Source organism: Pelodiscus sinensis, chromosome 8 (assembly GCF_052426305.1).
Source record: "Pelodiscus sinensis isolate ZL-2025 chromosome 8, ASM5242630v1, whole genome shotgun sequence".
Taxonomy (NCBI): Eukaryota; Metazoa; Chordata; order Testudines; family Trionychidae; genus Pelodiscus; species Pelodiscus sinensis.
In genome coordinates, this window is record NC_143059.1 from 55141318 (window position 1) to 55167218 (window position 25901).

General features: G+C 45.6%; 1 protein-coding gene across 1 annotated transcript in view; it reads right to left on the reverse strand.

The window, feature by feature from the left end:
* Nucleotides 1-25901, reverse strand: part of LOC102452020 (scavenger receptor cysteine-rich domain-containing protein DMBT1-like) — a 64257-nt gene that overhangs the window by 19677 nt on the left and 18679 nt on the right. Inside the window, exons 5-16 of the mRNA XM_089780350.1 lie at nucleotides 23331-23366; nucleotides 21293-21604; nucleotides 18820-18855; nucleotides 16751-17062; nucleotides 14886-14921; nucleotides 12816-13127; nucleotides 10951-10986; nucleotides 8891-9202; nucleotides 7026-7061; nucleotides 4967-5278; nucleotides 3102-3137; nucleotides 1044-1355 (exon numbers count right to left, since the gene is read on the reverse strand). Of these exons, the coding sequence (XP_089636476.1) occupies nucleotides 1044-1355; nucleotides 3102-3137; nucleotides 4967-5278; nucleotides 7026-7061; nucleotides 8891-9202; nucleotides 10951-10986; nucleotides 12816-13127; nucleotides 14886-14921; nucleotides 16751-17062; nucleotides 18820-18855; nucleotides 21293-21604; nucleotides 23331-23366 (2088 nt within the window). The remainder of the gene's footprint in view (nucleotides 1-1043; nucleotides 1356-3101; nucleotides 3138-4966; nucleotides 5279-7025; nucleotides 7062-8890; nucleotides 9203-10950; nucleotides 10987-12815; nucleotides 13128-14885; nucleotides 14922-16750; nucleotides 17063-18819; nucleotides 18856-21292; nucleotides 21605-23330; nucleotides 23367-25901) is intronic.

The following is a 25901-nucleotide window of genomic DNA, read 5'->3' on the forward strand; positions in this document are numbered from 1 at the left end:
CGAACTACCGGGTCCCTGCCGCATGTAGACGCGGGCAGTTAGTCTGGACTTGAAAATTTGAAAAATAGCGACCGGCCGGGGAGATGCAAATCAAGCGTGAGATATTTAAATCCCAGGCTTGATTTCCAATTTGAAATGCCTACATCAGCCTCCCTAGTTCGAACTAGGGGGCTAGCGTAGACATACCCTCATATCCTCTGGGAATCAGCAGAGGGGAAAATACAACCACTGATCCAAGAGTTCTGTTAATGGCAGATTTTGGTAAATCTGGGCCAGGCAATTGTGAAATGGAAATTGGATATCTACGAGATGAGCTTGTACTACGTGTCTTCTTGCTCTCTGCTCTGGGGAAACAGATTGGATCACTTTTGTGGTGAGAGGAAACCTCTGCCTGGTTCTCATTACATCACAGAGGTCAAGTTCTTGAAGCAGGAGTAAGACTTTCCCTCTCCCAATTAAAGAAAGTAGAAGGATTCATCATTAATCCTGTTATTTTCATGGGATCTTATAGAGGCAAACACCATCCCTACAGGCCCTTGTAGAGATCACTGGGCCTTTTGACTTTCATATAACTATTCTCAGTGGGGGACAATGAAAAACAAGAAGCCATGGTCCCCTGCTGCAGTGGGGGAGGATCATGTGGTGTATGAGGAAAATCTATTTCTCTGTGAAGGTGGTCAAGCACTGCCATGGGTGACCTATGGAGATGGTGAGGTCTCCAACTTTAGGGGATCTAAGGCCTGGCTTGGCAAAGCTCTGGATGGGATGATTTAGTTGGGGCTGGTCCTACTTTGCGCAGGAATAGAACTGGGCGACCTCCGGAGGTCTCTGTCAAACACATTTCTTCTATGATTCTATGGCTACAAGGAAACATAATTTCAGTGAAGACACACAGACTGACGGACACAGAGACAGATACACATACGCACACAAGCTCTTGCCCGTAGCTGCCCCAGGACCGTTTTTATGACCTTCTCACTTGGCTATATTGATGTGATTCCTCAGAAAAATAACGGATGTGATAACAATAGCAATGGGAGTACCTGAGCAGATGACACTGGCATCCTCACGGTGGTTACAGTTATGTCTTCCCCACCCCCGGTGTGAGCACTGCCACAGAGAGGATTCATTCCCTCTGCACTGCACGTCATCCAGGAGAATATTTCCAGAGCCTTCACCAAAGCGGGCACTCGTGGGGGCCGCAGTGGCCTGGCCACATCCGAGCTGTCTGCACACAACCTGTGCATCTGCTATGTCCCAGGCATCATCACAGACTGTTCCCCAGCTTCCATTGTAATAGACTTCAACGCGACCGGAGCAACTGTCCTGTCCGTTCGCCAGTCTCAGTGATGTACCTTGGAAAAGTGCAGGAAACGATATTATTAAAGTCAACACAATTAGCTCGTATTCCAAATCATGCATTCCAGAAGTCCCTCTAGCGCTCAGGTGAGCTTGCGCGCCCTGCTACATTTCCTCATGTGTGGGTGTAGTATTTCCCTCTCTATCCAGCCAGCCCTCTCTGCAGACCAATGTGTGGAGAGGCAGAGCCCTGGTCCTAACTTTCCTTGGGCCATCCGTTTGCGTTGATATGTGCCCACTGGACTTGAGAATAGGAATAGAGCAGTCCCTTTGCTCTCTTGCACTATACTCTTATATGACCCTATTCAATCTCGGGTACCTTGCGGACACATGTCAACGTTCTGAGAGGGAAACCAACTGTGATGGAAGAGACAGAAAGGGCTTGACTGGTGATGATGCAAAGATCACTTTGGAAGTTTCATAGCTTGACTGAGTCACACCTCCCTGTGACAATAAGGCAGTCTACAAACAACGGAATGATACAAACACAAAGGAAGAAATGGAATGATTTCAAGCGGCACACAATACTTTCCTTGCCAGAATTCAATGACATTAAAAAAGGGTATGTTCTGGCTAAGCAGTATAAAAAATATCTGAATATAAGGTTTGAAAAGCTGTGGAAATAGTCTCCCAAAGGAAGTGGTGGGAATCTCATTGCTTGGAACATTTTGAACAAGACAGAACAAAATATAAGGAATAATACTGCTCCTATGGGCCCAGTCCAACTCCCTTTGAAGTCCCTGGTTGTCTTCAACTGGAGTTGGATTGACCACCTACTACCTAAAAGAAATCTTTCCTTTTGCATATTGCATGATTGCTGAGTGCCAGGAACTTGAGGCAGAATATTGGATATTGAATATAGGTTGGAGTGCTAGCCACTCAAGATTTTGCAGCCACATCCAACATGAAACATGTTCTTTGCACTTCCTGTCATCATAGTAGATCTGGGAGGGATGTGGGCAAAGTCATGCCAACCTCCCTTGATCAAATCCTGGGGATGTAGCCTCAAAATAGGAAAGTGGCAGATGAAGTGACAGCCCAAGTGAGGGCACACCCAGGCTGCCTGTTTGATGTGCCGATAAACTCTCTGTGGTGGATTCCTCCCCATAGGCCAAGAAAGGTGCCTACTCATGATCCTGTGCCCATAGGGCTGTATCTGGTCCAACAATTCAGCCACGCTCAGAGTGCTTTCAGTGTGACAGGGAAGGAACAGGGAAGATCTTTATGACTCACAATTTGGTTGTTAGGAATTATTAAACTCAACCCTAGATGGGTCCATGCACGCTCCTGTGCGTGTGCCTCTGCCATTACCTAACATGACAAATCCCAGTGACATGCACATGGCTGTTCCCATAATGGTGGGAACAGGACACTTGAAAATGATTTAGGCCTCTTTGCAACCCTGGGCTGAGTTGACACACATTGTACAAAGCACATATTGCACTGGCCCACCTGACCTAAACACGGACTTTTCGGCATTAGTTGCGTACACAGTGGCACATCAGTGCATGTCCCCCTGTAGTGTAGACAAGGACTTCAGAGGATGGAATAGGGAGCCAGTGATGGAATAATTTTTGATGATCAGAAAAGTATGGAACCATCTTCATAAGAAGAAAACGGTTTTCCTTTTGCAGATATCTGCTCTTTCCATGGAAATGCAGGTATGTGCCAATAAAGCAGTAGAGACAGGATTCCAATAGAAGCCCCGTGAAATGCCTTGTAAACTGCAATAAAAAACTTACTTGTAATAGTGGGCACCTGTGTGGTAGGTGGAGAGGCTGGTAAAAAAATAGAAACTCAAAATTAAATACTGTACAAAAGAGAGACTTCAGCAAACTTTGAGTTATTTTTAAAGAAAAATGATAGAAAAAGTACACTTGAGATGTGCTATTCCCTGGAGCTAGTTCAAATGCTTCTGTAAGGAAATCAGTGTGATGGGGGCCAACAAGGGGCAGAGTAACACTGATTCCCCTATGTTCTTTACCATTGAATTTCTACTGTGCGGAAGGACCAAATGTTGAAATCCAACTCTTGTAGGGCAAATACGATGTCATGGAATAAAATATTTATAGAGCTCACAGGCCTCTGTTTGGACTAGCGAGTAACATAGTATCTTGGATATACTGAAGTCATATTGCCATCAATTATTTCTTTGATGTTACCATAAACAACCCCAATAGCCATGACTTTTCTACTAGGAGGTTTGAAGATAATTCACATAAAACATAATTAATGTGAAAAAAGAATAGAAATCCAGTTCATAAGCTGATGATACTGGTGTCCTCATGAAAGCATGAGCTGCTGCAGCTTGATTTTAAGATCCAAGAATCTCTAAAATGCTCAGAGTCTGTCTACACTAGCCCCCTAGTTCATACTAAATATCCCGAGCTTGATTTGCATCTTCCCGGCCGGTCGCCATTTTTTGAAATTTACAAGTCCGGACTATCTGCCCGCGTCTATACGCGGCAGAGACCCGTTAGTTCAAATTAAAGCCCTAGTTCGAACTACTTGTTAGTCCTCCTGGAATGAGGTTTAACAGGTAGTTCAAACTCGGGGCTTTAATTCGAACTACCGGGTCCCTGCCGCATGTAGACGCGGGCAGTTAGTCTGGACTTGAAAATTTGAAAAATAGCGACCGGCCGGGGAGATGCAAATCAAGCGTGAGATATTTAAATCCCAGGCTTGATTTCCAATTTGAAATGCCTACATCAGCCTCCCTAGTTCGAACTAGGGGGCTAGCGTAGACATACCCTCATATCCTCTGGGAATCAGCAGAGGGGAAAATACAACCACTGATCCAAGAGTTCTGTTAATGGCAGATTTTGGTAAATCTGGGCCAGGCAATTGTGAAATGGAAATTGGATATCTACGAGATGAGCTTGTACTACGTGTCTTCTTGCTCTCTGCTCTGGGGAAACAGATTGGATCACTTTTGTGGTGAGAGGAAACCTCTGCCTGGTTCTCATTACATCACAGAGGTCAAGTTCTTGAAGCAGGAGTAAGACTTTCCCTCTCCCAATTAAAGAAAGTAGAAGGATTCATCATTAATCCTGTTATTTTCATGGGATCTTATAGAGGCAAACACCATCCCTACAGGCCCTTGTAGAGATCACTGGGCCTTTTGACTTTCATATAACTATTCTCAGTGGGGGACAATGAAAAACAAGAAGCCATGGTCCCCTGCTGCAGTGGGGGAGGATCATGTGGTGTATGAGGAAAATCTATTTCTCTGTGAAGGTGGTCAAGCACTGCCATGGGTGACCTATGGAGATGGTGAGGTCTCCAACTTTAGGGGATCTAAGGCCTGGCTTGGCAAAGCTCTGGATGGGATGATTTAGTTGGGGCTGGTCCTACTTTGCGCAGGAATAGAACTGGGCGACCTCCGGAGGTCTCTGTCAAACACATTTCTTCTATGATTCTATGGCTACAAGGAAACATAATTTCAGTGAAGACACACAGACTGACGGACACAGAGACAGATACACATACGCACACAAGCTCTTGCCCGTAGCTGCCCCAGGACCGTTTTTATGACCTTCTCACTTGGCTATATTGATGTGATTCCTCAGAAAAATAACGGATGTGATAACAATAGCAATGGGAGTACCTGAGCAGATGACACTGGCATCCTCACGGTGGTTACAGTTATGTCTTCCCCACCCCCGGTGTGAGCACTGCCACAGAGAGGATTCATTCCCTCTGCACTGCACGTCATCCAGGAGAATATTTCCAGAGCCTTCACCAAAGCGGGCACTCGTGGGGGCCGCAGTGGCCTGGCCACATCCGAGCTGTCTGCACACAACCTGTGCATCTGCTATGTCCCAGGCATCATCACAGACTGTTCCCCAGCTTCCATTGTAATAGACTTCAACGCGACCGGAGCAACTGTCCTGTCCGTTCGCCAGTCTCAGTGATGTACCTTGGAAAAGTGCAGGAAACGATATTATTAAAGTCAACACAATTAGCTCGTATTCCAAATCATGCATTCCAGAAGTCCCTCTAGCGCTCAGGTGAGCTTGCGCACCCTGCTACATTTCCTCATGTGTGGGTGTAGTATTTCCCTCTCTATCCAGCCAGCCCTCTCTGCAGACCAATGTGTGGAGAGGCAGAGCCCTGGTCCTAACTTTCCTTGGGCCATCCGTTTGCGTTGATATGTGCCCACTGGACTTGAGAATAGGAATAGAGCAGTCCCTTTGCTCTCTTGCACTATACTCTTATATGACCCTATTCAATCTCGGGTACCTTGCGGACACATGTCAACGTTCTGAGAGGGAAACCAACTGTGATGGAAGAGACAGAAAGGGCTTGACTGGTGATGATGCAAAGATCACTTTGGAAGTTTCATAGCTTGACTGAGTCACACCTCCCTGTGACAATAAGGCAGTCTACAAACAACGGAATGATACAAACACAAAGGAAGAAATGGAATGATTTCAAGCGGCACACAATACTTTCCTTGCCAGAATTCAATGACATTAAAAAAGGGTATGTTCTGGCTAAGCAGTATAAAAAATATCTGAATATAAGGTTTGAAAAGCTGTGGAAATAGTCTCCCAAAGGAAGTGGTGGGAATCTCATTGCTTGGAACATTTTGAACAAGACAGAACAAAATATAAGGAATAATACTGCTCCTATGGGCCCAGTCCAACTCCCTTTGAAGTCCCTGGTTGTCTTCAACTGGAGTTGGATTGACCACCTACTACCTAAAAGAAATCTTTCCTTTTGCATATTGCATGATTGCTGAGTGCCAGGAACTTGAGGCAGAATATTGGATATTGAATATAGGTTGGAGTGCTAGCCACTCAAGATTTTGCAGCCACATCCAACATGAAACATGTTCTTTGCACTTCCTGTCATCATAGTAGATCTGGGAGGGATGTGGGCAAAGTCATGCCAACCTCCCTTGATCAAATCCTGGGGATGTAGCCTCAAAATAGGAAAGTGGCAGATGAAGTGACAGCCCAAGTGAGGGCACACCCAGGCTGCCTGTTTGATGTGCCGATAAACTCTCTGTGGTGGATTCCTCCCCATAGGCCAAGAAAGGTGCCTACTCATGATCCTGTGCCCATAGGGCTGTATCTGGTCCAACAATTCAGCCACGCTCAGAGTGCTTTCAGTGTGACAGGGAAGGAACAGGGAAGATCTTTATGACTCACAATTTGGTTGTTAGGAATTATTAAACTCAACCCTAGATGGGTCCATGCACGCTCCTGTGCGTGTGCCTCTGCCATTACCTAACATGACAAATCCCAGTGACATGCACATGGCTGTTCCCATAATGGTGGGAACAGGACACTTGAAAATGATTTAGGCCTCTTTGCAACCCTGGGCTGAATTGACACACATTGTACAAAGCACATATTGCATTGCCCCACCTGACCTAAACACGGACTTTTCGGCATTAGTTGCGTACACAGTGGCACATCAGTGCATGTCCCCGTGTAGTGTAGACAAGGACTTCAGAGGATGGAATAGGGAGCCAGTGATGGAATAATTTTTGATGATCAGAAAAGTATGGAACCATCTTCATAAGAAGAAAACGGTTTTCCTTTTGCAGATATCTGCTCTTTCCATGGAAATGCAGGTATGTGCCAATAAAGCAGTAGAGACAGGATTCCAATAGAAGTCCTGTGAAATGCCTGGTAAACTGGAATAAAAAAACTTACTTGAAATAGTGGGCACCTGTGTGGTAGTTGGAGAGGCTGGTAAAAAAATACAAACTCAAAATTAAATACTGTACAAAAGAGAGACTTCAGCAAACTTTGAGTTATTTTTAAAGAAAAATGATAGAAAAAGTACACTTGAGATGTGCTATTCCCTGGAGCTAGTTCAAATGCTTCTGTAAGGAAATCAGTGTGATGGGGGCCAACAAGGGGCAGAGTAACACTGATTCCCCTATGTTCTTTACCATTGAATTTCTACTGTGCGGAAGGACCAAATGTTGAAATCCAACTCTTGTAGGGCAAATACGATGTCATGGAATAAAATATTTATAGAGCTCACAGGCCTCTGTTTGGACTAGCGAGTAACATAGTATCTTGGATATACTGAAGTCATATTGCCATCAATTATTTCTTTGATGTTACCATAAACAGCCCCAATAGCCATGACTTTTCTACTAGGAGGTTTGAAGATAATTCACATAAAACATAATTAATGTGAAAAAAGAATAGAAATCCAGTTCATAAGCTGATGATACTGGTGTCCTCATCAAAGCACGAGCTGCTGCAGCTTGATTTTAAGATCCAAGAATCTCTAAAATGCTCAGAGTCTGTCTACACTAGCCCCCTAGTTCATACTAAATATCCCGAGCTTGATTTGCATCTTCCCGGCCGGTCGCCATTTTTTGAAATTTACAAGTCCGGACTATCTGCCCGCGTCTACACGCGGCAGAGACCCATTAGTTCAAATTAAAGCCCTAGTTCGAACTACCTGTTAGTCCTCCTGGAATGAGGTTTAACAGGTAGTTCAAACTCGGGGCTTTAATTCGAACTACCGGGTCCCTGCCGCATGTAGACGCGGGCAGTTAGTCTGGACTTGAAAATTTGAAAAATAGCGACCGGCCGGGAAGATGCAAATCAAGCGTGAGATATTTAAATCCCAGGCTTGATTTCCAACTTGAAATGCCTACATCAGCCTCCCTAGTTCGAACTAGGGGGCTAGCGTAGACATACCCTCATATCCTCTGGGAATCAGCAGAGGGGAAAATACAACCACTGATCCAAGAGTTCTGTTAATGGCAGATTTTGGTAAATCTGGGCCAGGCAATTGTGAAATGGAAATTGGATATCTACGAGATGAGCTTGTACTACGTGTCTTCTTGCTCTTTGCTCTGGGGAAACAGATTGGATCACTTTTGTGGTGAGAGGAAACCTCTGCCTGGTTCTCATTACATCACAGAGGTCAAGTTCTTGAAGCAGGGGTAAGACTTTCCCTCTCCCAATTAAAGAAAGTAGAAGGATTCATCATTAATCCTGTTATTTTCATGGGATCTTATAGAGGCAAACACCATCCCTACAGGCCCTTGTAGAGATCACTGGGCCTTTTGACTTTCATATAACTATTCTCAGTGGGGGACAATGAAAAACAAGAAGCCATGGTCCCCTGCTGCAGTGGGGGAGGATCATGTGGTGTATGAGGAAAATCTATTTCTCTGTGAAGGTGGTCAAGCACTGCCATGGGTGACCTATGGAGATGGTGAGGTCTCCAACTTTAGGGGATCTAAGGCCTGGCTTGGCAAAGCTCTGGATGGGATGATTTAGTTGGGGCTGGTCCTACTTTGCGCAGGAATAGAACTGGGCGACCTCCGGAGGTCTCTGTCAAACACATTTCTTCTATGATTCTATGGCTACAAGGAAACATAATTTCAGTGAAGACACACAGACTGACGGACACAGAGACAGATACACATACGCACACAAGCTCTTGCCCGTAGCTGCCCCAGGACCGTTTTTATGACCTTCTCACTTGGCTATATTGATGTGATTCCTCAGAAAAATAACGGATGTGATAACAATAGCAATGGGAGTACCTGAGCAGATGACACTGGCATCCTCACGGTGGTTACAGTTATGTCTTCCCCACCCCCGGTGTGAGCACTGCCACAGAGAGGATTCATTCCCTCTGCACTGCACGTCATCCAGGAGAATATTTCCAGAGCCTTCACCAAAGCGGGCACTCGTGGGGGCCGCAGTGGCCTGGCCACATCCGAGCTGTCTGCACACAACCTGTGCATCTGCTATGTCCCAGGCATCATCACAGACTGTTCCCCAGCTTCCATTGTAATAGACTTCAACGCGACCGGAGCAACTGTCCTGTCCGTTCGCCAGTCTCAGTGATGTACCTTGGAAAAGTGCAGGAAACGATATTATTAAAGTCAACACAATTAGCTCGTATTCCAAATCATGCATTCCAGAAGTCCCTCTAGCGCTCAGGTGAGCTTGCGCGCCCTGCTACATTTCCTCATGTGTGGGTGTAGTATTTCCCTCTCTATCCAGCCAGCCCTCTCTGCAGACCAATGTGTGGAGAGGCAGAGCCCTGGTCCTAACTTTCCTTGGGCCATCCGTTTGCGTTGATATGTGCCCACTGGACTTGAGAATAGGAATAGAGCAGTCCCTTTGCTCTCTTGCACTATACTCTTATATGACCCTATTCAATCTCGGGTACCTTGCGGACACATGTCAACGTTCTGAGAAGGGAAACCAACTGTGATGGAAGAGACAGAAAGGGCTTGACTGGTGATGATGCAAAGATCACTTTGGAAGTTTCATAGCTTGACTGAGTCACACCTCCCTGTGACAATAAGGCAGTCTACAAACAACGGAATGATACAAACACAAAGGAAGAAATGGAATGATTTCAAGCGGCACACAATACTTTCCTTGCCAGAATTCAATGACATTAAAAAAGGGTATGTTCTGGCTAAGCAGTATAAAAAATATCTGAATATAAGGTTTGAAAAGCTGTGGAAATAGTCTCCCAAAGGAAGTGGTGGGAATCTCATTGCTTGGAACATTTTGAACAAGACAGAACAAAATATAAGGAATAATACTGCTCCTATGGGCCCAGTCCAACTCCCTTTGAAGTCCCTGGTTGTCTTCAACTGGAGTTGGATTGACCACCTACTACCTAAAAGAAATCTTTCCTTTTGCATATTGCATGATTGCTGAGTGCCAGGAACTTGAGGCAGAATATTGGATATTGAATATAGGTTGGAGTGCTAGCCACTCAAGATTTTGCAGCCACATCCAACATGAAACATGTTCTTTGCACTTCCTGTCATCATAGTAGATCTGGGAGGGATGTGGGCAAAGTCATGCCAACCTCCCTTGATCAAATCCTGGGGATGTAGCCTCAAAATAGGAAAGTGGCAGATGAAGTGACAGCCCAAGTGAGGGCACACCCAGGCTGCCTGTTTGATGTGCCGATAAACTCTCTGTGGTGGATTCCTCCCCATAGGCCAAGAAAGGTGCCTACTCATGATCCTGTGCCCATAGGGCTGTATCTGGTCCAACAATTCAGCCACGCTCAGAGTGCTTTCAGTGTGACAGGGAAGGAACAGGGAAGATCTTTATGACTCACAATTTGGTTGTTAGGAATTATTAAACTCAACCCTAGATGGGTCCATGCACGCTCCTGTGCGTGTGCCTCTGCCATTACCTAACATGACAAATCCCAGTGACATGCACATGGCTGTTCCCATAATGGTGGGAACAGGACACTTGAAAATGATTTAGGCCTCTTTGCAACCCTGGGCTGAATTGACACACATTGTACAAAGCACATATTGCATTGCCCCACCTGACCTAAACACGGACTTTTCGGCATTAGTTGCGTACACAGTGGCACATCAGTGCATGTCCCCGTGTAGTGTAGACAAGGACTTCAGAGGATGGAATAGGGAGCCAGTGATGGAATAATTTTTGATGATCAGAAAAGTATGGAACCATCTTCATAAGAAGAAAACGGTTTTCCTTTTGCAGATATCTGCTCTTTCCATGGAAATGCAGGTATGTGCCAATAAAGCAGTAGAGACAGGATTCCAATAGAAGTCCTGTGAAATGCCTGGTAAACTGGAATAAAAAAACTTACTTGAAATAGTGGGCACCTGTGTGGTAGTTGGAGAGGCTGGTAAAAAAATACAAACTCAAAATTAAATACTGTACAAAAGAGAGACTTCAGCAAACTTTGAGTTATTTTTAAAGAAAAATGATAGAAAAAGTACACTTGAGATGTGCTATTCCCTGGAGCTAGTTCAAATGCTTCTGTAAGGAAATCAGTGTGATGGGGGCCAACAAGGGGCAGAGTAACACTGATTCCCCTATGTTCTTTACCATTGAATTTCTACTGTGCGGAAGGACCAAATGTTGAAATCCAACTCTTGTAGGGCAAATACGATGTCATGGAATAAAATATTTATAGAGCTCACAGGCCTCTGTTTGGACTAGCGAGTAACATAGTATCTTGGATATACTGAAGTCATATTGCCATCAATTATTTCTTTGATGTTACCATAAACAACCCCAATAGCCATGACTTTTCTACTAGGAGGTTTGAAGATAATTCACATAAAACATAATTAATGTGAAAAAAGAATAGAAATCCAGTTCATAAGCTGATGATACTGGTGTCCTCATGAAAGCATGAGCTGCTGCAGCTTGATTTTAAGATCCAAGAATCTCTAAAATGCTCAGAGTCTGTCTACACTAGCCCCCTAGTTCATACTAAATATCCCGAGCTTGATTTGCATCTTCCCGGCCGGTCGCCATTTTTTGAAATTTACAAGTCCGGACTATCTGCCCGCGTCTATACGCGGCAGAGACCCGTTAGTTCAAATTAAAGCCCTAGTTCGAACTACTTGTTAGTCCTCCTGGAATGAGGTTTAACAGGTAGTTCAAACTCGGGGCTTTAATTCGAACTACCGGGTCCCTGCCGCATGTAGACGCGGGCAGTTAGTCTGGACTTGAAAATTTGAAAAATAGCGACCGGCCGGGGAGATGCAAATCAAGCGTGAGATATTTAAATCCCAGGCTTGATTTCCAATTTGAAATGCCTACATCAGCCTCCCTAGTTCGAACTAGGGGGCTAGCGTAGACATACCCTCATATCCTCTGGGAATCAGCAGAGGGGAAAATACAACCACTGATCCAAGAGTTCTGTTAATGGCAGATTTTGGTAAATCTGGGCCAGGCAATTGTGAAATGGAAATTGGATATCTACGAGATGAGCTTGTACTACGTGTCTTCTTGCTCTCTGCTCTGGGGAAACAGATTGGATCACTTTTGTGGTGAGAGGAAACCTCTGCCTGGTTCTCATTACATCACAGAGGTCAAGTTCTTGAAGCAGGAGTAAGACTTTCCCTCTCCCAATTAAAGAAAGTAGAAGGATTCATCATTAATCCTGTTATTTTCATGGGATCTTATAGAGGCAAACACCATCCCTACAGGCCCTTGTAGAGATCACTGGGCCTTTTGACTTTCATATAACTATTCTCAGTGGGGGACAATGAAAAACAAGAAGCCATGGTCCCCTGCTGCAGTGGGGGAGGATCATGTGGTGTATGAGGAAAATCTATTTCTCTGTGAAGGTGGTCAAGCACTGCCATGGGTGACCTATGGAGATGGTGAGGTCTCCAACTTTAGGGGATCTAAGGCCTGGCTTGGCAAAGCTCTGGATGGGATGATTTAGTTGGGGCTGGTCCTACTTTGCGCAGGAATAGAACTGGGCGACCTCCGGAGGTCTCTGTCAAACACATTTCTTCTATGATTCTATGGCTACAAGGAAACATAATTTCAGTGAAGACACACAGACTGACGGACACAGAGACAGATACACATACGCACACAAGCTCTTGCCCGTAGCTGCCCCAGGACCGTTTTTATGACCTTCTCACTTGGCTATATTGATGTGATTCCTCAGAAAAATAACGGATGTGATAACAATAGCAATGGGAGTACCTGAGCAGATGACACTGGCATCCTCACGGTGGTTACAGTTATGTCTTCCCCACCCCCGGTGTGAGCACTGCCACAGAGAGGATTCATTCCCTCTGCACTGCACGTCATCCAGGAGAATATTTCCAGAGCCTTCACCAAAGCGGGCACTCGTGGGGGCCGCAGTGGCCTGGCCACATCCGAGCTGTCTGCACACAACCTGTGCATCTGCTATGTCCCAGGCATCATCACAGACTGTTCCCCAGCTTCCATTGTAATAGACTTCAACGCGACCGGAGCAACTGTCCTGTCCGTTCGCCAGTCTCAGTGATGTACCTTGGAAAAGTGCAGGAAACGATATTATTAAAGTCAACACAATTAGCTCGTATTCCAAATCATGCATTCCAGAAGTCCCTCTAGCGCTCAGGTGAGCTTGCGCGCCCTGCTACATTTCCTCATGTGTGGGTGTAGTATTTCCCTCTCTATCCAGCCAGCCCTCTCTGCAGACCAATGTGTGGAGAGGCAGAGCCCTGGTCCTAACTTTCCTTGGGCCATCCGTTTGCGTTGATATGTGCCCACTGGACTTGAGAATAGGAATAGAGCAGTCCCTTTGCTCTCTTGCACTATACTCTTATATGACCCTATTCAATCTCGGGTACCTTGCGGACACATGTCAACGTTCTGAGAAGGGAAACCAACTGTGATGGAAGAGACAGAAAGGGCTTGACTGGTGATGATGCAAAGATCACTTTGGAAGTTTCATAGCTTGACTGAGTCACACCTCCCTGTGACAATAAGGCAGTCTACAAACAACGGAATGATACAAACACAAAGGAAGAAATGGAATGATTTCAAGCGGCACACAATACTTTCCTTGCCAGAATTCAATGACATTAAAAAAGGGTATGTTCTGGCTAAGCAGTATAAAAAATATCTGAATATAAGGTTTGAAAAGCTGTGGAAATAGTCTCCCAAAGGAAGTGGTGGGAATCTCATTGCTTGGAACATTTTGAACAAGACAGAACAAAATATAAGGAATAATACTGCTCCTATGGGCCCAGTCCAACTCCCTTTGAAGTCCCTGGTTGTCTTCAACTGGAGTTGGATTGACCACCTACTACCTAAAAGAAATCTTTCCTTTTGCATATTGCATGATTGCTGAGTGCCAGGAACTTGAGGCAGAATATTGGATATTGAATATAGGTTGGAGTGCTAGCCACTCAAGATTTTGCAGCCACATCCAACATGAAACATGTTCTTTGCACTTCCTGTCATCATAGTAGATCTGGGAGGGATGTGGGCAAAGTCATGCCAACCTCCCTTGATCAAATCCTGGGGATGTAGCCTCAAAATAGGAAAGTGGCAGATGAAGTGACAGCCCAAGTGAGGGCACACCCAGGCTGCCTGTTTGATGTGCCGATAAACTCTCTGTGGTGGATTCCTCCCCATAGGCCAAGAAAGGTGCCTACTCATGATCCTGTGCCCATAGGGCTGTATCTGGTCCAACAATTCAGCCACGCTCAGAGTGCTTTCAGTGTGACAGGGAAGGAACAGGGAAGATCTTTATGACTCACAATTTGGTTGTTAGGAATTATTAAACTCAACCCTAGACAGCATCAGATGGGTCCATGCACGCTCCTGTGCGTGTGCCTCTGCCATTACCTAACATGACAAATCCCAGTGACATGCACATGGCTGTTCCCATAATGGTGGGAACAGGACACTTGAAAATGATTTAGGCCTCTTTGCAACCCTGGGCTGAATTGACACACATTGTACAAAGCACATATTGCATTGCCCCACCTGACCTAAACACGGACTTTTCGGCATTAGTTGCGTACACAGTGGCACATCAGTGCATGTCCCCCTGTAGTGTAGACAAGGACTTCAGAGGATGGAATAGGGAGCCAGTGATGGAATAATTTTTGATGATCAGAAAAGTATGGAACCATCTTCATAAGAAGAAAACGGTTTTCCTTTTGCAGATATCTGCTCTTTCCATGGAAATGCAGGTATGTGCCAATAAAGCAGTAGAGACAGAATTCCAATAGAAGCCCCGTGAAATGCCTGGTAAACTGGAATAAAAAAACTTACTTGAAATAGTGGGCACCTGTGTGGTAGTTGGAGAGGCTGGTAAAAAAATACAAACTCAAAATTAAATACTGTACAAAAGAGAGACTTCAGCAAACTTTGAGTTATTTTTAAAGAAAAATGATAGAAAAAGTACACTTGAGATGTGCTATTCCCTGGAGCTAGTTCAAATGCTTCTGTAAGGAAATCAGTGTGATGGGGGCCAACAAGGGGCAGAGTAACACTGATTCCCCTATGTTCTTTACCATTGAATTTCTACTGTGCGGAAGGACCAAATGTTGAAATCCAACTCTTGTAGGGCAAATACGATGTCATGGAATAAAATATTTATAGAGCTCACAGGCCTCTGTTTGGACTAGCGAGTAACATAGTATCTTGGATATACTGAAGTCATATTGCCATCAATTATTTCTTTGATGTTACCATAAACAACCCCAATAGCCATGACTTTTCTACTAGGAGGTTTGAAGATAATTCACATAAAACATAATTAATGTGAAAAAAGAATAGAAATCCAGTTCATAAGCTGATGATACTGGTGTCCTCATGAAAGCATGAGCTGCTGCAGCTTGATTTTAAGATCCAAGAATCTCTAAAATGCTCAGAGTCTGTCTACACTAGCCCCCTAGTTCATACTAAATATCCCGAGCTTGATTTGCATCTTCCCGGCCGGTCGCCATTTTTTGAAATTTACAAGTCCGGACTATCTGCCCGCGTCTATACGCGGCAGAGACCCGTTAGTTCAAATTAAAGCCCTAGTTCGAACTACTTGTTAGTCCTCCTGGAATGAGGTTTAACAGGTAGTTCAAACTCGGGGCTTTAATTCGAACTACCGGGTCCCTGCCGCATGTAGACGCGGGCAGTTAGTCTGGACTTGAAAATTTGAAAAATAGCGACCGGCCGGGGAGATGCAAATCAAGCGTGAGATATTTAAATCCCAGGCTTGATTTCCAATTTGAAATGCCTACATCAGCCTCCCTAGTTCGAACTAGGGGGCTAGCGTAGACATACCCTCATATCCTCTGGGAATCAGCAGAGGGGAAAATACAACCACTGATCCAAGAGTTCTGTTAATGGCAGATTTTGGTAAATCTGGGCCAGGCAATTGTGAAATGGAAATTGGATATCTACGAGATGAGCTTGTACTACGTGTCTTCTTGCTCTCTGCTCTGGGGAAACAGATTGGATCACTTTTGTGGTGAGAGGAAACCTCTGCCTGGTTCTCATTACATCACAGAGGTCAAGTTCTTGAAGCAGGAGTAAGACTTTCCCTCTCCCAATTAAAGAAAGTAGAAGGATTCATCATTAATCCTGTTATTTTCATGGGATCTTATAGAGGCAAACACCATCCCTACAGGCCCTTGTAGAGATCACTGGGCCTTTTGACTTTCATATAACTATTCTCAGTGGGGGACAATGAAAAACAAGAAGCCATGGTCCCCTGCTGCAGTGGGGGAGGATCATGTGGTGTATGAGGAAAATCTATTTCTCTGTGAAGGTGGTCAAGCACTGCCATGGGTGACCTATGAAGATGGTGAGGTCTCCAACTTTAGGGGATCTAAGGCCTGGCTTGGCAAAGCTCTGGATGGGATGATTTAGTTGGGGCTGGTCCTACTTTGCGCAGGAATAGAACTGGGCGACCTCCGGAGGTCTCTGTCAAACACATTTCTTCTATGATTCTATGGCTACAAGGAAACATAATTTCAGTGAAGACACACAGACTGACGGACACAGAGACAGATACACATACGCACACAAGCTCTTGCCCGTAGCTGCCCCAGGACCATTTTTATGACCTTCTCACTTGGCTATATTGATGTGATTCCTCAGAAAAATAACGGATGTGATAACAATAGCAATGGGAGTACCTGAGCAGATGACACTGGCATCCTCACGGTGGTTACAGTTATGTCTTCCCCACCCCCGGTGTGAGCACTGCCACAGAGAGGATTCATTCCCTCTGCACTGCACGTCATCCAGGAGAATATTTCCAGAGCCTTCACCAAAGCGGGCACTCGTGGGGGCCGCAGTGGCCTGGCCACATCCGAGCTGTCTGCACACAACCTGTGCATCTGCTATGTCCCAGGCATCATCACAGACTGTTCCCCAGCTTCCATTGTAATAGACTTCAACGCGACCGGAGCAACTGTCCTGTCCGTTCGCCAGTCTCAGTGATGTACCTTGGAAAAGTGCAGGAAACGATATTATTAAAGTCAACACAATTAGCTCGTATTCCAAATCATGCATTCCAGAAGTCCCTCTAGCGCTCAGGTGAGCTTGCGCGCCCTGCAACATTTCCTCATGTGTGGGTGTAGTATTTTCCCCTCTATAAAGCCAGCCCTCTCTGCAGACCAATGTGTGCAGAGGCAGAGCCCTGGTCCTAACTTTCCTTGGGCCATCCGTTTGTGTTGATATGTGCCCACTGGACTTGAGAATAGGAATAGAGCAGTCCCTTTGCTCTCTTGCACTATACTCTTATATGACCCTATTCAATCTCGGGTACCTTGCGGACACATGTCAACGTTCTGAGAGGGAAACCAACTGTGATGGAAGAGACAGAAAGGGCTTGACTGGTGATGATGCAAAGATCACTTTGGAAGTTTCATAGCTTAACTGAATCACACCTCCCTGTGACAATAAGGCAGACTACAAACAACGGAATGATACAAACACAAAGGAAGAAATGGAATGATTTCAAGCGGCACACAATACTTTCCTTGCCAGAATTCAATGACATTAAAAAAGGGTATGTTCTGGCTAAGCAGTATAAAAAATATCTGAATATAAGGTTTGAAAAGCTGTGGAAATAGTCTCCCAAAGGAAGTGGTGGGAATCTCATTGCTTGGAACATTTTGAACAAGACAGAACAAAATATAAGGAATAATACTGCTCCTATGGGCCCAGTCCAACTCCCTTTGAAGTCCCTGGTTGTCTTCAACTGGAGTTGGATTGACCACCTACTACCTAAAAGAAATCTTTCCTTTTGCATATTGCATGATTGCTGAGTGCCAGGAACTTGAGGCAGAATATTGGATATTGAATATAGGTTGGAGTGCTAGCCACTCAAGATTTTGCAGCCACATCCAACATGAAACATGTTCTTTGCACTTCCTGTCATCATAGTAGATCTGGGAGGGATGTGGGCAAAGTCATGCCAACCTCCCTTGATCAAATCCTGGGGATGTAGCCTCAAAATAGGAAAGTGGCAGATGAAGTGACAGCCCAAGTGAGGGCACACCCAGGCTGCCTGTTTGATGTGCCGATAAACTCTCTGTGGTGGATTCCTCCCCATAGGCCAAGAAAGGTGCCTACTCATGATCCTGTGCCCATAGGGCTGTATCTGGTCCAACAATTCAGCCACGCTCAGAGTGCTTTCAGTGTGACAGGGAAGGAACAGGGAAGATCTTTATGACTCACAATTTGGTTGTTAGGAATTATTAAACTCAACCCTAGACAGCATCAGATGGGTCCATGCACGCTCCTGTGCGTGTGCCTCTGCCATTACCTAACATGACAAATCCCAGTGACATGCACATGGCTGTTCCCATAATGGTGGGAACAGGACACTTGAAAATGATTTAGGCCTCTTTGCAACCCTGGGCTGAATTGACACACATTGTACAAAGCACATATTGCATTGCCCTACCTGACCTAAACACGGACTTTTCGGCATTAGTTGCGTACACAGTGGCACATCAGTGCATGTCCCCCTGTAGTGTAGACAAGGACTTCAGAGGATGGAATAGGGAGCCAGTGATGGAATAATTTTTGATGATCAGAAAAGTATGGAACCATCTTCATAAGAAGAAAACGGTTTTCCTTTTGCAGATATCTGCTCTTTCCATGGAAATGCAGGTATGTGCCAATAAAGCAGTAGAGACAGGATTCCAATAGAAGCCCCGTGAAATGCCTTGTAAACCGGAATAAAAAAACTTACTTGAAATAGTGGGCACCTGTGTGGTAGTTGAAGAGGCTGGTAAAAAAATACAAACTCAAAATTAAATACTGTACAAAAGAGAGACTTCAGCAAACTTTGAGTTATTTTTAAAGAAAAATGATAGAAAAAGTACACCTGAGATGTGCTATTCCCTGGAGCTAGTTCAAATGCTTCTGTAAGGAAATCAGTGTGATGGGGGACAACAAGGGGCACAGTAACACTGATTCCCCTATGTTCTTTACCATTGTATTTCTACTGTGCGGAAGAACCAAATGTTGAAATCCAACTCTTGTAGGGCAAATACGATGCCATGGAATAAAAGATTTCTAGAGCTCCCTTTCAAGTCCCTGGGTTTTCTTCAAGTAGAGTTGGATTGTCCACCTACTACGTAAAAGAAATCTTTCCTATCGCATATTGCATAATTGCTGACTGCCAGAAACTGGAGGCAGAATATTGGATATTGAATATAGGTTGGAGTGCTATTCACATCCAACATGAAATATGTTCTTTTCACATCCTGCAGTCATGGTAAATCTTCCAGGGAGGTAGGCAAAGTCATGCCAATCTCCCTCTGTGAGGAAATCAAATCCAGCGAATATAGCCTCAAAATTAGAAAGTGGCAGTTAAAGTGAGAGCTCAAGTGAGGGCGGACCCAGGCTGCCAATGTGATGTGCTGATAATCTATTTCTGGCAACCCCACCTCTATGAGCCCAGAAAGGTCCCTTTTCATGATAGGGTGCTATCTGGTCCATCAATTCAGCCAAGCTGAGAGTGATTTCATTGTGACAGGGAAGGAACAGGGAAGATCTTTATGAACTCACAATTTAGTTGTCAGGAATTAATAAAACCCACCGTACACAGCGTTGGATGGGTTCCATGCAAGCTCTGTGCTTGTGCCTCTGCTATTACCTAACATGACAAATCCCAGTGACATGCTGTAACCGTGTCCCCCCGAGAAAGGGGCTGTGGGTCCGACGTTCCCGTTCTTTCCCACCCTTTACCCAGTGTCGGGACATTCGGCCCTCTGAGGTCAGGTTGCTTAGCTCCTTTTTGCTGGGTACTACAGTCACTTGGTTCCCCATGTGAGAAGGAGGAGAAAGGGGGGCCCGGGTCTGCCTTCACTCATGGGCCACAGCTCAGAGCCCTAAGCACTCAGACTGCTCTGCAGTCCCAGTCCGGCTTACGGGGTTGCTTCCCTAACTGTGCCAGCTCACGGGCTTCATTCACCGCCCTGCCCTGGCTACTTCCTTTCTCCTCTCCTCTGAACCTTACCGGTAGCCTCCGGTCTCAACGGGGATGTGGTCCTGGGTGACTACCCCCCTTACTGGTGGGTCCGCTCCTCCTCGCCTGCCTTCCCCTCCCTCTGCTGCCCGGAGGGTTTTGAAGCTCCCGCTGCACCGGGACGCCAATGTACGTCCTGCCCCCTGCGCTGACCGGCCAGCTGATCCGCCCCTCCTCCTCCCAGCGTCCACCGCAGAGTTTCCTCAGCTGCGCTGCGGCTTGGGAGCATCCGGCGCATGGCCGGTAGGCGCTCCATGGCAGTTTCAATAGGGCACACACGCCCCTGGGCTCAGTGCAGGGTTTCGGCGCCCCGTCACACATGCACATGGCTTTTCCCATAAGGGTGGGAATAGGACACTTGAAAATGATTTAGGCCTCCTTTCAACCCTGAGCTGGGACAGTTTTTACAGAGCACATGTTGCACTGGCACAGCTGATCGAAACCAGGACTTTTCAGCATTAGTTGTTTAACGTAAAGGAACATCAGTGCATATCCCCCTGTAATGTAGACAAGAGCTTCATAGTACGAAAAAAGGGGCCAACTATGGAATAATTTTTGATTGTCAAGATAGTATGGAACCTTCTTCATAAGAAGAAAAAGACTTTTCTTCCCCAGATATCTGCCTTTTCCATGAGAATATAGGTGTGTTTTAATAGTCACAGTGGAGACAGGAATCCCATACATGCCCCGTGAAATGACTTGTAAACAGGAATTAAAAAACTTACATGTAGTAGTGGGCACCTGTGTGGTAGCTGAAGAAGCTGGTAAAAAAAAAAAAAAAAAGCAAAAAAAGTCAAAATTAAATTCAATTTCTCTGTGGTGCTGATGGTGAAGCACTGGCACGGGTGACCTATGGAGATGGTGGAATCTCCATATTAGAGGATCTAAGGCCTGGCTCGATAAAGCTCTGGATGCGATGATTTAGTTGGGGTTGGTCCTAGTTTGAGCAAGAGTGGGACTGGGTGACCTCCTGAGGTCTCTGTCAAACACTATTCTTCTATGATTCTATGGCTACAAGGAAACATAACTTCAGTGAAGATAGAGAGACAGACATAGATACAGAAACACATAGACAAACAAACCCTTGGCTGTAGATACACCAGGACGATTTTTAATGGAGACCTTCCACTTGGCTATATTGATGTGTTTCTCAGAAAAATAACGGATGTGATAACAATAGCAATGGGAGTACCTGAGCAGATGACACTGGCATCCTCACGGTGGATACAGTTATGTCTTCCCCACCCCCGGTGTGAGCACTGCCACAGAGAGGATTCATTCCCTCTGCACTGCACGTCATCCAGGAGAATATTTCCGGAGCCTTCACCAAAGCGGGCACTCGTGGGGGCCGCAGTGGCCTGGCCACATCTGAGCTGTCTGCACACAACCTGTGCATCTGCTATGTCCCAGGCATCATCACAGACTGTTCCCCAGCTTCCATTGTAATAGACTTCAATGCGACCGGAGCACCTGTCCTGTCCGTTCGCCAGTCTCAGTGATGTATCTTGGAAAAGTGCAGGAAACAATATTACTAATGTTAACACATTTAGCTCTTATACAATGTCATGCATTCTAGAAGACCCTCCAGTGCTCAGTGAGCTTGTGCGTCCTACAACATTCTCTCTGCAGGCCAATGTGTGCACATGTAGAGCCATGGTCCTAACTTTGCTTGGGCCATCCGTTTGAAGTGATATGTGCCCAGTGGATTTGTGAATAGGAATAGAGCAGTCCCTTTGCTCCCTTGAACTATACTCTTATATGACCCTATTCAATCACGGCTACCTTGAGGACACAAGTCAATGTTCTGCGAAGGGAAAGCAAATATGATGAAAGAAAGAGAAAGTGTTTGATTGGTGAGAATTAAAAGATCTCTTTGTAAGTTTCATAGCTTGACTAAGTCACACCTCCCTGTGGGAAAAAGGCAGTCTACAAATAACTGAATGATACAAACACCTAGGCAAAAATGGAATGATATAAAGCGACAAACAATTCTTTCCTTAGCGGAATTCAATGAAATTAAGAAAGAGTATGTTCTGGCTAAGCAGCACATAAAATATCTGATAATAAGGTTTGAAAAACTGTCAAATTCGTCTGCCAAATAAATTGCTGGAAACCCCATCACTTTGGAAATTTAGATCAAGATAATAAAATATAAGGAATAATACTGCTCATATGGGTACAGTTCAACTCCCTTTGAAGTCCCTGGTTGTCTTCAAATGGAGTTGGATTGACCACCTACTACTTAAAAGAAGTCTTCCCCATCTCATCTTGCATGATTGCCGGGTGCCAGGAACTGAAGGAGGAATATTGGTTATTGAATATAGGTTGGAGTGCTAACCACTCAGGACTTTACATCTACATCCAACATGAAACATGTTCTTTGCACTTCCTGCGTCATGGTAAATCTGTAAGGGATGTGGGCAAATTCTTGCAAACCTCCCTCTGTAAGGAAATCAAACCCAGCAGATATAGCCTGAAAATTGGACACTGGGAGATAAGTGACAGCCCAAGTGAGGACGCACCCTGGCTGCCAGTGTGATTTGCTGATAAACTCTCTGTGGTGGATTCCTCTCTATGGGCCAAGAAAAGTGCCTAATCATGATAGTGTGCCCATAGGGCTGTATCTGGTCCAACAATTCAGCCACGCTCAGAGAGCTTTCAGTGTGACAGGGAAGGAACAGGGAAGATTTTTATTAACTCACAATTTAGTTGTCAGGAATTATTAAGACACTTTGAAGTGTCTTAATAATGTAGACAGCATTAGATGGGCTCCATGCAAACATTGTGCTTGTGCCTCTGCGATCACCTAATATGACAAAACCCAGTGACATGCACATGGGTGTTCACATAATGGTGGGAATAGGACATTTGAAAATGATTTAGGTCTCCTTTCAAACCTGGGCTCAGAATGTTTGATACAAAGCAAAGGTTGCACTGGGTCAGCTGATCCAAAGGAGGACTTTTCAGCATTAATTACTTAATGTAGTGGCACATCAGTGAATGTCTCCCTGTAGTGTGTCAAGGGTTTCAGAGGACGGGAAAAAGTAGCCAACTACGGAATAATTTTTGATTGTCAAGTGAGCATGGAACCTTCATAAGAAAAAAATGGCTTTCCTTCTGCAGATATCTGTTATTTCCATGGCAATGCAGGTGTATTTCCATGATATAGTAGAGACAGGAATCCAATACATGTGCTGTGCAATGCCTTGTAAACTGGAATACAAACTTACATGCAGTAGTGGGCACTTGTGTGGTAGGTGAAGAAGCTGGTAAAAAAATAAAACAAAAATTAAATACTTTTCAAAAGAGAGATTACAGCATACTTTAGCTATTCAAAACAGTACAAACAGTAAAACTGCAGCTGAGATGTGCTATTTCCAGGAGCTAGATCACATGCTGCTGTCGGGAAATTAATGTGATGGGGGCCAACAAGAGGTAAAGTACCACAGTAGTTTTCTTGTGTTCATTACCATTTAATTCCCTCATAAAGTAGAACCAAATGTTCAACTTCAAATTTGCAGACCAAATATGGTTTTATGGAATGAGCGATTACTGGTGCTCAGGGCCTCTGTATGAACTATTTTTAACATGGTACCCTAGAAACATTGAAGTCACATTGTCATGCACTTCCTTCCTTGAAGTTACTCCTTACATCTCCTATAGGGATGAGTTTCCTACTAAGAGGTTTGAAGATAATTCACCTAAAATACAAGAATAGAAATCGAGTTCCTGAGCTGCTGATACTTGTACCATCATCAAAGCATGAGCTGCAGCAGCTTGATTTTAAGATCCAAGAATCTCTAAAACACTCATGTCCTCTGTGGATCAGCACAAAGGGAAAATACAACCACTGATCCAAGGGTTATGTTAATAGCAGAGTTAGGTAAATCTGAGCCAGGCAACCGTGGAAAGGAAATTGGATATATACAAGAAGAGCTTGTAATATGTGTCTTCTTGCTCTTTGCTCTGGGAAAACAGATTGGATCATTTTCATGGTGAGAGGAAACCATTACATAGTTCTCTTTCAATCACATAGGTCAAGTTCTAAAAACAGGGGTAGAATTTCCCACTCCTGCTTACAGAAAATAAGGGTATGTCTACACTACAAACTTAATTCGAACTAACGGACGTTAGTTCGAATTAACTTTGATAGGTGCTACACAAGCGCTCCGCTAGTTCGAAATTAATCCGAACTAGCGGAGCGCTTAGTTCGAACTAGGTAAACCTCATTCTACGAGGACTCAGCCTAGTTCAAACTTACTAGTTCGAATTAAGGGGTGTGTAGCCCCTTAATTCGAAGTAGTGGGAGGCTAGCCCTCCCCAGCTTTCCCTTGGGGCCACTCTGGCCAACACCAGGGAAACTCTACTGCCCCCCTCCCGGCCCCGGACGCCTTAAAGGGGCACGGGCTGGCTACGATGCCCATGCCAGGTGCAACCCTGCCAGCACCCAGCCAGCAGACCCTGCACCTGGCACGGCTCGAGCCAGCCACCCGATGCCCCCCAGCCCTCCCCCTCTTCCCGGGACCAGGCTGGCGGCTCCTGGGAGCTTGCCCAGGACTGCAAGAGGCAGGTACCTGCCTGGTCTAGTGCGGACATCGTGGACCTCGTCCACGACCTCCGCACTAGGCACAGGAAAGTGGCCGTCTAGGGCAGGAGAGCTGCCAGCATGGCCACCCAGGAGCAGATGTGCATGAAAACCAAGGTGGTCCACTGAGACTCCCGACCCTGAGCCCTGAGCTTACAATGGCCGTCCTGGGTCAGACCAAAGGTCCATCTGGCCCAGTAGCCTGTCTGCCAACAGTGGCCAACCCTAGGGACCCTGGAGGGGATGGACCGAAGACAGTGACCAAGCCATTTGTCTCGTGCCATCCCTCTCCACCCTTCCACAAACTTTGGGCAGGGACACCACTCCTACCCCCTGGCTAATAGCACTCCATGGACCCAACCTCCATGACTTTATCTCACTTCTCTTTAAACTCTGTTCTAATTCTAGCCTTCACAGCCTCCTGCAGCAAGGAGTTCCACAGGTTGACTCTTTGCTTTGTGAAGAACAACTTTCTCTTACTAGTTTGAAGCCTGCTACCCATTCCTTTCCTTTGGTGTCCTCTAGTACTTCTATTATCAGAACTAATGAAGAACTTTTCTTCATGCACCCTTTCTACCCCACTCATGCTTTTATAGACCTCTATCCTGTCCCCCCTCCGTCTCCTCTTTTCTAAACTGAAAAGTCCCAATCTCTTTAGCCTCTTTTCATATGGGACCTGTTCCAAACCCCTCATCATTGTAGTTGCCCTCCCCTTTCCCAGCCTCTCTCTTCCCCTCTCCCACCTCCTTTTCCCAGTCTCCCCCAGTTTTGTTCAATAAAGAGAGATTCTATTTTTGAACACAATTGTCCTTTATTTTGTACATCAGGAAGGGGGGCTAGGGAAGGGTAAGTGGAAGGAGGTGAGGGAGGAATGGGGCACAAGCCCCCGATGGGGAGGACTGGGGTGGCTCTGTGGGCTTCTGGGGGTGGAAGCTCTCCTGCAGCCCCCCAATTGCCCCCTCTCCCCAGATGGCAGCCTGTGGCAAGTGCAGCCGGTCTGATGGCTGAGTGCTGTGATGTGCCCAGTGTGGGTACTCCGGGCAATCCAAGCCAGGACTGCTTTGCAAGCGGGGCACCCCTAAGAATTGTCTGTCCGGGGTGGGCTCGGGTCCCTTTAAGCGCAGCCCTCGGCTAGCCTGAGACAGCAGCTCCACGCTCTAAGTCCTCATCTGATGCCCTGCCGGCATTGCTTCCGGCCATCCTTAACCCCGGTTCA